General features: G+C 34.3%; 1 protein-coding gene across 1 annotated transcript; it reads right to left on the reverse strand.

Moving 5' to 3' along the window:
* Nucleotides 1-336: 336 nt before the first annotated feature.
* On the reverse strand, nt 337-14,874 carry LOC138326391 (sialin-like). The gene is made up of 8 exons (XM_069272501.1): nt 14,806-14,874; nt 12,783-12,867; nt 11,676-11,788; nt 11,078-11,212; nt 10,490-10,694; nt 9,884-10,031; nt 8,012-8,126; nt 337-6,027 (listed from the first exon to the last, which is right to left on the reverse strand). Exons 1-8 carry the CDS (start codon nt 14,872-14,874, stop codon nt 5,872-5,874), a joined length of 1,026 nt encoding a protein of 341 aa, XP_069128602.1. The 3' UTR covers nt 337-5,871.
* Nucleotides 14,875-16,025: the final 1,151 nt, after the last annotated feature.

The following is a 16,025-nucleotide window of genomic DNA, read 5'->3' on the forward strand; positions in this document are numbered from 1 at the left end:
CTATGTAAAGATAGTTAATCACATATCTACAAGCGTTGACTTGGACGAAACATGGACGTAGATGAGTACATGTACATATAAATCCTGTGATGAAACGATATTATCATTCAAATAAAATGTATATCATTCAATTTACGACACTGGAGTCAACGAAGACATAAGGTCATGTCTGCAATATGTCGAGGTTGTGATAAAGTTCAGAAAAATGAACATGATTTGTACAGAAATCGTGTTTGATAACTGAAACATCGCCTTTATAAAACCTTCTTGTAATGCTCAGTTTGACCGATTTTAAGTTCGTGTATTCCAGTAAAAAAAAAGAATAAAATCCCGACATTAAATGACTGTTTTATTACAATCTTATGGCCACACATCCTATGATTGACACATATTGAGCAATTCTCGATAAACATTCAAACAGTTAAAATGGCATTTCAAACATAAGAGTTCAACAAACATCACATTCAATCCACATTGATACTTAAAGCAATCTTTTTAACATAAACATCCTGGCTCTTGCATGTGATTGTGCCATATCGTAAAATGTCAATTTTAATTTGATACCATAATCACCTTTTCAAACGTTAAAAAGTAGTTTTTTCATAGATCTACTTATGAAGTGAATCAATTAAACTTCGTAAACTAAATAAAATGTTGAAGCTTTGCCAAAATTGTGTTATAATTCTGTTGTCAATATTCGTTATCATACTTTTTATATTTTTGTGATTGATTTTTTTTTTAATTTTGTGTACACCAAAACAATATCATTTTCACAATTTCACCTCATATTTGTTTTTAAAATGCAAACGAAAGGCTTCAAAAAATATTTTTCGAGTATAATATTTTTTTCTCCATGACAATGATAATCTAATCTGCGAAATAAAATCAAATAAATTTCTATAACCGCAGTTTGGTTCGTTAAAAAATTGATTCCTCACGGAGAGAACTGGCTACATGTACTTTAGTTTACATTATTTAGTATAATCCCATTCCTTAGTACTCTTAGGAATAGGCGGCGTCATTAAGGCGATAAACCAATAACTACCCTGTAACTTGGTTCTCCTGAAGCGATGAACATTTACTGTGAAACAATCATACTGTAGGGAACATAACCGATGTCGGACAAACTTTATAACCCTTCGTCAGATATTCTTGAATTTGACTCCAATAAAAACACGATCAATTAGACAAAATGCCATATTTGTAAAATGAGATAATAAAATGGAATATATTCGCATAATTTCATTAAGACATGGTAATTAATGCATTCAATTAAACATACATCCAAAGCATAATTCATCATCATTGGGCTTAATTGGCAATTAAGACGGCTTATGGAAGCATATATATATATACAATTGTTCTTTGGCATGTGATCAGTCAATAACGAGCGAAGCATTCTGATATTCAGAATCTGAGTGTGTTATTAAGTCCCAGATATGTGTGCTGCAACCGTGTATGGTATCGTGACAAGTTTTTTTTATAAAATACAATGGGTTTGTAGGTGGGGCTCATGTAATTAGAATCATCTGTTCAGGGGTTTCTCAGGTCGATCGTCAATACAGGACAGTAATGACGTAATGAACAGATGATTTTAATCAGATCGGGGAGGAGGGCAATCATCAAAAATATTACAAAATAATAACTCATTCATTTGGACTACGATGGCTAAATCAAAGATCTAACGATTGTGAGTATACATAAATACAATAACCACAAATACTCGGGTACGTTTCCTTGAATCTGAACACATCGCATTTACACGCCGAAAATGAGTCAGTTAATCAAAACTTTTCCGACAAAAATCATACGGATGAAAAAGAAATTACACAAATTTTAGGCAACGTTTAAACAGTGATACTCATTTGATTTTAAGTTAATGCTACTGTAACAATTGAATCATATCGATTTAAATCTTGACCAATACTTTATAAAGGCTGTCCATTTGTTCAAAAAGTGATTTCTCACGAGGTCAAACTCAATATCACCATAAAACACTGAAATATTTCTCGCACCACGGACAGGGAAATCTCACATGATACCCGGTGCTAGATTTTTCTATCTCGTCCGATCTGTCTGGTACCTTTACGCGAATTTTGGCGGAATTTTACGCCATTCATGTAACAGTCCGCGCATGTGACGTCAAACTCTTGAACCGGTGACGTCACAAACGTCAGATAGACAATATTATTAGAAATGTGTGCATTCAGTGATTTACCATGCATTGTTTGGTTGTTGTTTTTAATTATGAAACAGTATGTACCGATTGATCATCGTTTGTCTTTGATATAACCAAACTATAATTTTATGCGGAATGACTGAAATCGAAGCGCAGATGTAATGGTTAATCGGCTTTGAACCAGGAGGCCCATGACGGGATAGTTTTACATTCGGAACGCGTATATAGATGGGTTTTGTTATATCTTAGAGGCGCGAGAAAAAAATCTATAACCTTTAAGTGATCGAGATCGGGTTATCTCAGTCTCGGGCTAAGATTTTGTAACATCCCAACCTCGGCTAACGCCTCGGTTGGGATTATGTTACAAAATCTTAGCCCTAGACTGAGATAACCCGATCTCGTTCACTTACAGGTAACAGATTTTATTAATCATTGCTATAGATAACATAACACTTTGTATTCTATTCAGCACAAGTAGGCACTTCGATTGTTTTTGAAAATATGTTTACATTAAAGTCAACAATTTTGCACTGAATCCCAATTAAAACAAAATATCAGATTGATTTTACGTTTTTTATCATCGGAATGGATATCATTTCTAATACTAATAACCCATTGAGCGATGAAAAGGTGCTCACACGTTGTCTATAATACATTCGAATTGTAAATACACACGGGGAGTATTGTATACAATTGTAAAGAAATTTTCAAAAACAAAATTGGGATCAAATTGGACCTTTTACCATTAACTCTGCTTTACCGAAACACCTTTTACCTCTGTTATACTTTATAACTATTCACCCAGCTCTATGAGACCAACAATTACCTACCATGACTTTATTTCTTCTAAAAGTCATTGAAATAGTCCAGACCAGTCCAAAAATCATGTAACATCAATTGTAAACCATAACACATTTACTTCTTGGATCAAAGTTTCTCAAGGCGTAAAAATGCTTGACTTAAATTGTCAAAGTCCACAAATCCGAATGAATATCCTCGCCCCTCCTCCTATTTGAGAATGAAATATCACAATTTTATTTGTTATGTAACAGGAAAAGCAGATAATTAAAAAAGAGAAAGAAAAGAGTAAGTATATGCACAAAGAACACTTTTGTTAATTTGGTACCATTAAAATTTAGCGCATTTAAAAATTGAACAAATAGAACAAACTTGATATGGACCATTTTCAACAGATTTTTTTTCTTACAAAGAAACAGTAATTAGACTGCAATGATTTGGGATCGAAAAACAGAAAAATAAAAATAAGATACCACTTAAAAATGTACGTTTACCGGTAACAAAAAATAGGAACAGATATAACCTACAAACACTTACACTCTTATACATTTCAATTAAATACTGGCTCACGCTGTTAAACTGAACGAATTACAATATGGTGGTTTCAAGGTAGTAAAATCATGACGTTGTTTTGAGTATTATCTGTCTAACCTCTCCAGTGTTAGTTACATATTCAGTCGCTCCAAAATATCTCTACACAATCATTGCAATGTAGGATCAAATCGTACTAGAAAAGCGCCAATTTATTATCTTGAAACCCCGTATTAACATTGAAAGTAAACCAACTAGGTATGAATCTCCAGCCGAAGCTCCATATACACACATCATCATACGTGTTGATGGATTAAGGTGTGAAGATTCATACAAAGTCACTGAGATGGAAAGGTAGAAAGATACTGCAAATTTTCTCTTGTACAACATGTAAATATCTCAAGTCCAATAAACTAAAAAATAAATACGATGAAAATCTCATAAACCGCACAGGTGAGAAACATTCTCCAAAGTTCGCACTCATACAATGATTAAAAATATATTTATTTGCCTTTCATTTATAGAGAACAAATGGCAGAGAAATGCAACCTTGTTGCTAAATATCACAGACGCTTCATATCCTACGAATAAATGAGAGTATTCTGGTGTACATTTCCTCACTACTCCTTGTAAACAGGCACTCTAATATATAGACACATTCTGTACCAAATCACGGGACCTACAGTTTTTGCTTACACTAAAAGTTGATCAGTATTCAGGGAATCAAGTAGCTCCTAAGTTATTTTCACCAGTGAAGTAATCTTACATTGCTTTGTTTCCACCTGGTAAAGATATTATATCAAACGTAATTATGATAAGAATCTGTATTTTAATCAGATTGGAAATCAAGTTTCCATAAACTTGGGTGATATATCATGTATAAATAATACTCATCTGGTGTTTTTCAACATATCAAAATGTCTTGTGTACAGTATGTATTAAAATGTATTAGGTATTTTCCCCTCAATTACTATATAGCTTTCATATACGTACACCGTAAAGGAATGATACTAAAATATATCAATGGAAAAAAAAACATTGATTTTTTGGAAAATATTGTAGATCTTGTAATTGAGTAAAATAAATCAAATCATTCATCTACAGCATGAAATATGGTATTAGCAAAAGAAAAATACACCATACATAAGTTTGGTATAAAATGCTTTCGTAAATGTATTAAATGTACATCTGTAAACGTTCAGTGTGATTTATAGATCTCATAAGAATGAAATAATAATTCATTGTCGTTCATTTTATACTATTCCCTATATATACAAATACAATCATTTTATTGGAGCAATAATATATGGCAAAAGTGAAAGTAAGCCACATTTCATGTGTCCAAATACTGTTTTGTTCCAAGGCGAAATTTTAAGATCTGAAAAGCTCATCTGTCTTGTTTCTAAATTCCTATGTGATATGTTGATAATGTTACTCCAAAACATCCACTACATTATAGTGATTGCGTGTTCACGTCTGCTCTCTAAAGTTCTGGAATATCAAATGGTAAATTTTATCAACTTTCTTGTGGATGAAACAAGACTAGTTGGATAAATTTCATTGGTGCAAGATCGTTCTCGCTTTTCTGTGTGACTTTTTATGACCTTTTCAGGGATTAGTTAGGTCAAGGACATAGATGACTCATTTATAAATCCTTGGTCAGGTATTTTCACTTGATTGTTAAATTTCTTTAGTTTGGCATGATGCATCTCATGGAAGTAGAAAACATATATATAAGGAATCCATGGGCGGATGTGGGGACAGCATTACATTAAATTTTCTCAAACAAAAGTTTTATATGCCTTATATCCTACTTCTTTCATTACACTCCCTGACTGCAGATATACCATAGCATCAATATAAATTAATGTATGTTTACAACTTTTAAGATAAGCACATAATGACATTATATTGTGCTTAATCCTATATTTAACTATGACTAGTAGTGAACTAGAATCTAACCCATAACAGTAATCTGTAAAAAATAATTTGATATTTGTAATTTGAAAATATTTCCACTTTCTTTATACTCTTCTATTAGATTTTCTTTTTATGGCTTTAAATCCCATCCAAAGCCTTAATCTAAGTTAAAAGGTAACAGCTTGAGATTTGTGAATAAAACATTTGTGGGGTTTTTTGGCTATAAATGAAAAAACATTTATTTGTTGTGAACAACTGCAATTGAAACTGGAAATATTTATACATGTAAATACTTTTCTTTCAATAACCTTTCATGTTTACAACATTTAAAATCTCATTTTTTAATATCCCTCACAATCAAATCCAGCCTTAATGATAAATCTGTAAATGAAGATACCGCAAGGATCTTTTCAATTGGTCCAAATACCTGACACAAGAGAGGGCTATAATATTTGACTAGCTGCACTCTGGCTCAAATAAATGATGGCGCCAACAAAGTTGACCCCTGCAGCGATGACGAAGACGGGAAACCAGCGTCCATGGCTCTGCATCACCAACTCGGCTGTCAGAGGGCCACACAAAATACCAGGGATGGTAGCCTGAAACATGTTAGACAGAAGGTTTACTTCACTGAGAATATGATACCAAGAATGGTAGTCTGAAATATGTGAACGTTTTCTTGACAAAAGATATTATACAAGGAATGGTAGTCTGAAATATGTGAACGTTTTCTTGACAGAGGATATGATACAAGGGATGGTAGCCTGAAATATGTGAACGTTTTCTTGACAGAGGATATGATACAAGGGATGGTAGCCTGAAATATGTGAACGTTTTCTTGACAGAGGATATGATACATGGAATGGTAGCCTGAAATATGTGAACGTTTTCTTGACAGAGGATATGATACAAGGGATGATAGCCTGAAATATGTGAACATTTTCTTGACAGAGGATATGATACAAGGGATGGTAGCCTGAAATTCGTTAGACAGACAAAAATATGATACCAGGGATGGTAGCTTGAAATATGTGAACGTTTTCTTGACAGAGGATAATTTTTTTATGATACAAGGGATGGTAGCATGAAATTCGTTGGACAGACAGAGAATTTGATACAAGGGATGGTAGCCTGAAATACGTTAGACAGACAGAGAATATGATACCAGGGATGGTAGCCTGAAATAGGTTAGACAGACAGAGAATATGATACCAGAAATGGTAGCCTGAAATAGGTTGGACAGACAGAGAATATGATACCAGGAATGGTAGCCTGAAATACGTTAGACAAAAGGTTTACTATACAGAGGATATGGAAGAAACTAGAAAAGTCTGGAAGACAAATGCTCCCACCTCCATATGAAATGAAACAGGAACCAAGCACTTAAGGATGGACTCCTCTGAGAAGTCAAAATTTTCTTGTACAATGTACTAAACTTTTTTTCTCATAATTTTTTGGAAACAGGAGTTCATACCATAAAAGAAAATGGAAGAAAAAAACATGTCCGTGTGCTCGTTTTCGAGCTATTGTCACTCAAAGATGCCTAGTTGACAAATTATTGGAGTTTATGGGAATTTTGCCGTTTTGACCATACATACAAGAAATTTAAGCCATGACTTCCTATTTCGGTGTTTGATATGTATGGATGTTATGTAGAATTTATTTTCCAGTTGTCTTTTTTTTTTTAAATATACCAGTTTTGATTAATAAGACTCATATTTTTTCTCAGAATAACAACATAAGCTACCCCTACCCATTAATTTTGAGCAAAAAAGCGCCATTTTCAGGCCTTTTTGACAAATTTAACCCTTTATAGAAAAAGTTCTGGTATTAAACTTTTGTTAATATTTTGCATATCAATAGAGAAAGGGTTGTTCTTACTAAATCAGGCAGGAAAACGGGGGGTCCGTGTTCTTAATTTTTTGCCCCATTTGAATATTTGTTATTTTTCAATATTTCAAAGTTAAAAATAAATGTGCTCAAATTATCAATAAATGTAAAAATAAAGTGACAAAAGTGTATCATTTAACACATTCATGCTCAATATTTTAATTACCAGGAACCTAGTAAAGATTGACAGCAAAAATTAGCTTCATAAAGCTAAAAATGGTGGCACAGTGATGATTTTAGTAAAAACAATTTCAGTAAAAAGTGTTAAAACAGTGGCTCTACTCAAAGCGAAAACAGACACAATTTCAAAATGGCCGCCAAATGTGTCATTTCTTAAAATCCCCGTATAAAAATATCTTGCTACAGATATTGATAAATTGTATTTGAAAATCTCATAACTTCTTTGATCTTAGTCAAAATGAGACATCAACAAGACTGAAACCTAAGAAGAATACATCCTTAAAAAATACAGTAGTTCAAACAAAGAGAACATTTCTTAAATATCCACTACAAATAAAAATTGTTTGTACACTCTTGTTAAAACATATATATATGTAAAGCCATTGGCAAATAATTAGATTAAAGTCTGAAGGACTAATGAAGTTTTATAGCTACAACCTTATTCATTCTATAGGCTTTCCGTACAAGTTTTTGTGCCGTCAAATCATAATCTCACACTGAGTTAATACTTACGAGTGTGTTTGATATGGCGAATGTTATACCAGCATGATTAGGGGCTATTTCAGCATGGTTACTCAGATGTCCTGATGAGTTACACGCACTCAGACCCAGTGATATGGAAACAAATCTGAAACAGAGTTTACAATCATGCAGTCAGACCCAATAATATGGAAACAAATCTGAAACAGAGTTTACAATCATGCAGTCAGACCCAGTGATATGGAAACAAATCTGAACCAGAGTATACAATCATGCAGTCAGACCCAGTGATATGGAAACAAATCTGAAACAGAGTTTACAATCATGCAGTCAGACCCAGTGATATGGAAACAAATCTGAACCAGAGTATACAATCATGCAGTCAGACCCAGTGATATGAAAACAAATCTGAAACAGAGTTTACAATCATGCAGTCAGACCCAGTGATATGGAAACAAATCTGAACCAGAGTATACAATCATGCAGTCAGACCCAGTGATATGGAAACAAATCTGAACCAGAGTATACAATCATGCAGTCAGACCCAGTGATATGGAAACAAATCTGAACCAGAGTATACAATCATGCAGTCAGACCCAGTGATATGAAAACAAATCTGAAACAGAGTTTACAATCATGCAGTCAGACCCAGTGATATGGAAACAAATCTGAACCAGAGTATACAATCATGCAGTCAGACCCAGTGATATGGAAACAAATCTGAACCAGAGTATACAATCATGCAGTCAGACCCAGTGATATGGAAACAAATCTGAACCAGAGTATACAATCATGCAGTCAGACCCAGTGATATGAAAACAAATCAGAAACAGAGTTTACAATCATGCAGTCAGACCCAGTGATATGGAAACAAATCTGAACCAGAGTATACAATCATGCAGTCAGACCCAGTGATATGAAAACAAATCTGAAACAGAGTTTACAATCATGCAGTCAGACCCAGTGATATGGAAACAAATCTGAACCAGAGTATACAATCATGCAGTCAGACCCAGTGATATGGAAAACAAATCTGAAACCAGAGTTTACAATCATGCAGTCAGACCCAGTGATATGGAAACAAATCTGAAACAGAGTATACAATCATGCAGTCAGACCCAGTGATATGAAAACAAATCAGAAACAGAGTTTACAATCATGCAGTCAGACCCAGTGATATGGAAACAAATCTGAACCAGAGTATACAATCATGCAGTCAGACCCAGTGATATGGAAACAAATCTGAACCAGAGTATACAATCATGCAGTCAGACCCAGTGATATGGAAACAAATCTGAACCAGAGTATACAATCATGCAGTCAGACCCAGTGATATGAAAACAAATCTGAAACAGAGTTTACAATCATGCAGTCAGACCCAGTGATATGGAAACAAATCTGAAACAGAATTTACAATCATGCAGTCAGACCCAGTGATATGGAAACAAATCTGAAACAGAGTTTACAATCATGCAGTCAGACCCAGTGATATGGAAACAAATCAGAAACAGAGTTTACAATCATGCAGTCAGACCCAGTGATATGGAAACAAATCAGAAACAGAGTTTACAATCATGCAGTCAGACCCAATAATATGGAAACAAGTCTGAAACAGAGTTTACAACCACTAATATTTTAGTGGTGGTCTTATTTTGTCATGTATTGCTTGGTCCGATTCATAAATATCTTTATCACCTCGAGGTTACCTATAAGATATGGGAATATCTTAAATTGGCAAGCAATTAATAAGTATTGATTCTGTATAATGTTCCAAGGAATATTTAAAGCACTCTTTTTGGCCTTATCTGTTCGTATTTAACTTTGTACTGGTACTAAAAAGTTTTATTGTTGCAAAAGCTATTGCTTCAATTTAACACATTTTTCTTTAAAATGTTAAGTACTTACATAACTGCAAGAGGTAAATTATTAACAGCACTGAAAAATAAGATGAAGAGTCCTGGCCCTAGTAGTCCCACACTCGTCATCAGTCGCCGCACTGACAGGATCGTCCACTTGTGACGCGTTATTAATGAATCTGCATAATGACCAGCGACTGAAAAAATAAATCCAAACTTTCAGAAAATCATAGTTTATTTGAATAAAACCAGGAACATAGCATTATTTCATCACTAGAAGTCAGTGCATATAGTTACAATTCATACAGAACAATTCTGCCCTATGTCCTGTATTTTAATATCTTTAACATTCATATTAATTTGACAGAGATTTCACTTTGAAATGAAATTTCTTGATATTTCATTATACCATCATTTTAATAAGGTAAAAAAAGCAAAATTCTTTAATTATGGAGCTAACAAATTCTTTATTTAGCTATTTCAACCCTGAACCCTGAATTCAAGTATTTAAAGAATATAATTGTAAGGGTGAAATTTAAGGCCTCCAACACTCAAAATACAATAACATAATTGGAGCATCGAATTAAGTTGAATAAGTTTTATAGCAACTTCAACTAGTCAGAATAGGTTTACTAATAGAAAGAAGAACACTTACCCATTCCTACGACAGAATTCATTAAGTAAGGCACGGCTGTAAACATGATGTGGCTCTGGTCAGCCCCGAGACTCCGGGTCATGTAGGTCGGTAGCCACTGCATGATGATATAGTTTGACCAATTCATACTGAAGTGGGCGATGTATGTGGACCACAGAGGCCAGTGACACAGGAAGGCGCTCCACGATACATTAGTGTTATTCACCTACATCAAATCATTATACAATAAAAATAATTTTGCAGTCATTGGAATTAAATGTTGAGTGCAAGAATTACTTCTAAGGTATCAAGCTATACAATATCATGAAATGAGCATTTAGAATACTGTAAACCAATTTATTCTGTATTGATTTTTCGTGTTTTCATGTGTAAGGTTTCCACTGTGATTTAATTTTGTGAAATAAACTTCTACGATTCTGCTTTTCTTGTACATCATTTTATGTTTGATATATTTTTGCAGCTTTTTACTTCCAAGATTTCTTATTGCCTACAAAATTGTACATAAAAATAAGTTGAATAGATAAAAGAAAGTCATACTATATGTCAATGTAGAATATATCGGTATAAAATAAGTTCCTCAAATATTACCTTTGGTGGTTCTACAAACTCCTCCTCAAAAGGCCCTCGTACTTCCTTATAGAGCAGCGTCCATAATACCACCCAGAGGACCCCAAGGGAGCCAAAAAAGTAAAACATCCACTGCCATGACAGATGGGGACAAATCTGGAATAATCAGTGTTCAATCTACGGTTATTTTTCATGAGTCCTTTTCAATGGTTTTTGTGAAAACAATGGGTCCCACAGTGTTATAGATACCCATTCTCAGAAACTTCATGGATCCTTTTAAAATTCTGTGAATCCAGGAATCGGGATACGCACATAGATTTATCACTGAATAATGGTATAAATCAAATCACAAAACTGAGCTAACTCGGAGAAAAATTGAGTAAGCTAAACACTGTTGAGATTAAAACTATCGTCTAAGGAAATGATCTAAGTAGCTAAACACCGACAAGAAAAAAACATTTATTGTATTTTTCTCTAAGCAATATTTTGTTTAGAGGATGCTGAACTAAGGTCATGTAAAATAGTTACTGTTTACGTTTATCACAATCAAAATAATTCCAGAAATCCAACTTTACTGCATTTTAAAACTTCTTGTTGTTGGATATTAAGGATAACTTACAATGGAAGCCATGGTCTGACCGATGGATCCAAATGCCACGAGATATGCAAATGCCCTTGATCTCTCCTCACTCGGTATTGCATGAGAAAATATGTGGAAAATTGTTGGTAATCCTACAATAAAAACAAATAGTGATTATAATGCATAATTGATAACTTTAATGGGACTATTCTGTATTTCTGTATCTGAGAAAACAACGTGATTGCACTCACAAAATAATGACTACACAATATTAATGGATACCTACCTGCAAGGGAGCTTACTCTGTAATATGCAAAGGTGGAATAGCAATCAACGTACAATGATATCTAAATTATGGTAAATGAGACTGTGATGTCAAAAGTACAGGGCCTGATGAGACCATGACATCAGGACACATAACCTAATGACATCATATGACATCAGGACACACAACCTATAATGACATTATGACATCAGGATACATGGCCTGATGACCTCTTTTTATAATGATATCAGGACATCAATATATCAGAACATTTTTGCACCATTTCCTCATTTGTATCTGCTCCAGACCATCAAACTTTGACAGGGAATTCAGTGCAATCAATAAGAAGATATAGATTAAGTATCATGGTAATAATTTTTTTCCAGATCAGAGTTAAAGATGCTCCATCGCTGACAAATGGTATTTTTTCACTATCAAAAACAGGAGCAGACGATTTAGTATTTTTCTTCAGTTACAAAGTTACTTACTTTACACCATTACCACCATTGAAAAGTTTGAGCTTCTAATTTTACTTCAAGTTAAAAATATGCAAAATAATTAATTGCATCCCGAAAAAAACCGTGGCACTATAACCTATATTGAATGAAGTACTGATTGCCCATGTACCAAAGGCAAAATAAATCATTGTCGGGAAATATTGGTGCCTTGGTATATTGAAAATATCTGGGGATGAGATCATTACTATTCCGGCCAATTCCAAAGTAATAATTAACGGGGTATTGGATATAAGGCTGTTGATTATATCCGTACCTTTGCACTTATTCAGCCTTCAAGAAAACCCACATTTTCAGTATCCAAGGAGTTAGATATAACGCCGCCTGGGCTTGTGCATTATGAATATGGACATACCAGAGACATACCTGACACTATGAGGAATGTGGCAATACCACACCGAGCAATATTATGTGAGTTGCACCCAGTATCAGTAGAAGGCTGAGTTGCAGACTAAGAGGGTAGGAGTAGGGAACACTTTAGAGAGTTATTAGAGAGTCAGCTTGATCAAACTGAAGATTTACTCAAGGATTTTGACGATATATTTTCGTCCGTTGATTTGGACTTAGGTCATAGTTCCGACGTACAGCATAGTATTGAGATTAATGGTGCCACCCCATTTGTCCGACGTATTCCGCCATCAATGGTAGAAAAGTTAGCGATCATATCAAGCAGTTTGGTACCGTCATGAACGATCGAATAGGCAAAAGCCAGCTTTTAGGAAGTTGGCACAATTTAATCACAATGCATACATACTTAATTATTGGTTACGAAAATAAAACAAATAAAACAATATTTCATGTATGGGAAAGTTAAAATAGGTAATTAACAAAAATTACCGTACATTCAACTCAACAATAGTTAATGATTAGAAGCCACTTTTGAATTGATGGCATTGCGTAATAACTGCGAAAAATGAATGTTTATGATATCTATAGTAATGCTAAAAATATATGCCATAGTTCAACTTAAACTACAGCTAAAAATGAAACAAACATAATTATGTACTAGAAATTGTCACCGGACAATCTGACGTACTTTTTGCCCAAAAGGTATTACGATCACGGTCCATCCTCGATACTCCAGGGGTTCCGATCACTTACGATCTCTACACTCCTGGACTATCTCAAAGTAAATCTGGAACATCCTCGATACTCCAGGGGTTCCGATCACTTACGATCTCTACACTCCTGGACTATCTCAAAGTAAATCTGGAACATCCTCGATACTCCAGGGGTTCCGATCATTTACGATCTCTACACTCCTGGACTATCTCAAAGTAAATCTGGAACCAATAAACAGGCCTGCAAAGATTTCCTTTCCAACAGAGATAATGCATTAAATCATTGTTATAATTACACTGTACTCCGTACACCATAATATTAATTTTAGCTAGTATCCATATACTTATATATGCCGTGCACTGATGTCTCCTTATAAAACGCATATCTACAAACCACTGAAGAAACCCAGTTTATCAACATTTTATATTAATGAGTATATATGGTTTTATGTATATTTCTTTTATGTAAGAATGTGATTTGGTTTAAAACGATATCATCATTTCAAAATAAACAAAAATATGTGAGTAATCTAACTTTCAAGCAGGAACACACCATATATCTTCTCAGATAATTCAATAATGACGTATCAAAATTTCATAAGTTTTACATTTAATTTAATTCGAATGTTTTCTGGCGAGACCAGGATACCATAATTAAGATGTATAGTTAAAAACAATGACTAAATTAACCCCTGTCGCGCTGTATTTGTTAGCTGTCGCTTCGGGTGTGGCTATATCATGTGGACCGTTGATAGACGGTGAGATACCATACTTACATTATGTCTCATCCACAGGGACACTTTATAAAATAGATTTACTGATAAACGTTTATTTTCTGCCATTACCCTGTAATCTATGACACTATCATGCAAATTTTACAATCCAAGGTAAAAGTGAGATATCACATACATTCTTATCAGGATGACCTATAGTTGTCATACCCTGTCTGCCGTGCGTAAACTGTTCAATCAAACGACTACTGATGAATAACCATAAGGCTAAGGGTACTCATATTTGGTCTGTAGCATGCTGTGATAAAGGGCTACCAAAGTTGTGAAAATGAATGACCTTGGCCTTTACTTTCAAGGTCACATGGGTTAAATAGCTATAGGCTAAAAGGCTAAAATCATTGAACGTCTTCTTCTCAATAACCAGAAGGCCCATGGTACTCATACTTAGACTGTAGCATGAAGGGAAGTTTGTTCAAATGATTGACCTTGACCTATCACATGTGTGAAATGGGCAAACAAACTTTGAGCAACTTCTTCTCAGTAACCAGAAGGCCTAGAGTGCTCATTCTGGGATGAAGGGCTACCAACTCGACCTACTTTCAAGGTCACAGAGGTCAAATATGCTAAAACAGAAGGTCCAAGATACTCATATTTGGCCTGTAGCATGCTTGGATGAAGGACTACCAAGTTTGTTAAAAAAATATCTTAACAAATTAGTATCAGTCAAATATAAAACAAAACCAACTAGTCAAGGAAAGTGGAACGACGTTTTACAGTTGAATATAGTTGATGAAACATGGCAAAGCAATTACATATCTCCAAGACTTATTACTGATGATACTCAGCTTCATAATTTCCAGTTTAAGGTATTGAATGATATTCTGTATACTAATTAAATTGGTGAAGGGTAAATTATCTGAAATAGAAAGGTGTACCTTTCGTGAAAATGGGAGGGAGATAATGTTGCATTTATTTGGGGATTGTTGCTGTGTTAAGTCTTTTTTGTTCCTCCGTTTTAAATTTGATACAAATAAAACATGACCTTGTGGTACCTTTCAATCCCCAATCAGTTCTTTTTGGGGTAAATATTGACAGATGGGAGTGTGAAATAAATTTCTTTTGTTACTATTGAGATTGTTTATCGACTATTGTAAGCAAAGGGAGACAACCCCAACCTTTGTTATGGGTAAGCGCTGTATCTATCTTATTACACAAAAAACAAGCAATAGAAAAAGTTGAGGTTTACTCTTACACTGTAAAAAAAAAGAGAGAAAATTAGAAACAAATGTACGATGGCCCGTTTGAGCCTGTCAGATTACAACTACCTGATTAAATAAGTTGTACATTTATAAATTGACAAAGTGTACATGACCATTTACTCTTAAGTAGTTGTACATTTATAAATTGGCAAAGTGTACATGACCATTTACGGTGGGCAGGGCAAGGTATCGGCATGAGTTATAAAAAATGTTCAAACAATTGACCTTGAACTATTTTCAAGGTCACAGGGGTCAAATGGGCAAAATATTTGAACAACTTCTTCTTGATAACCTGAAGGCCAACGGTACTCATATTTGGCAGGTGACATACCAAGTTTTTTCAATGAATGACCTTGACCTACTTTCTAGGTCACATGGGTTAAATAGGCTAAAACCTTTAAACATGTTATTTCTTCTTGATAACCAGAAGGTCTGGGGTACTTATGTTTGTCATGTTGCCTGCTTGGGTGAAAGGCTACCAAGTTTATTGAAATTAATTACTTTGACATACTTTCAAGGTCACAAGGGTCAATTAGGCTCAACTCTGTAAATGTATCA

Source organism: Argopecten irradians, chromosome 6, assembly GCF_041381155.1.
Source record: "Argopecten irradians isolate NY chromosome 6, Ai_NY, whole genome shotgun sequence".
NCBI classification, from domain to species: domain Eukaryota; kingdom Metazoa; phylum Mollusca; class Bivalvia; order Pectinida; family Pectinidae; genus Argopecten; species Argopecten irradians.

Bases quoted from the DNA above. Each gene is read 5' to 3' on its own strand.
- LOC138326391 (XM_069272501.1), bottom strand. From the start codon at position 14,874: ATGCTACAGGCCAAATATGAGTATCTTGGACCTTCTGTTTTAGCATAT. The intron at 11,789-12,782 runs GTATGTCTCTGG...TTTTTATTGTAG, and splicing joins CACATTCCTCATAGTGTCAG to GATTACCAACAATTTTCCAC. The intron at 10,695-11,077 runs GTAATATTTGAG...GATTTGATGTAG, and splicing joins AGTTTGTAGAACCACCAAAG to GTGAATAACACTAATGTATC.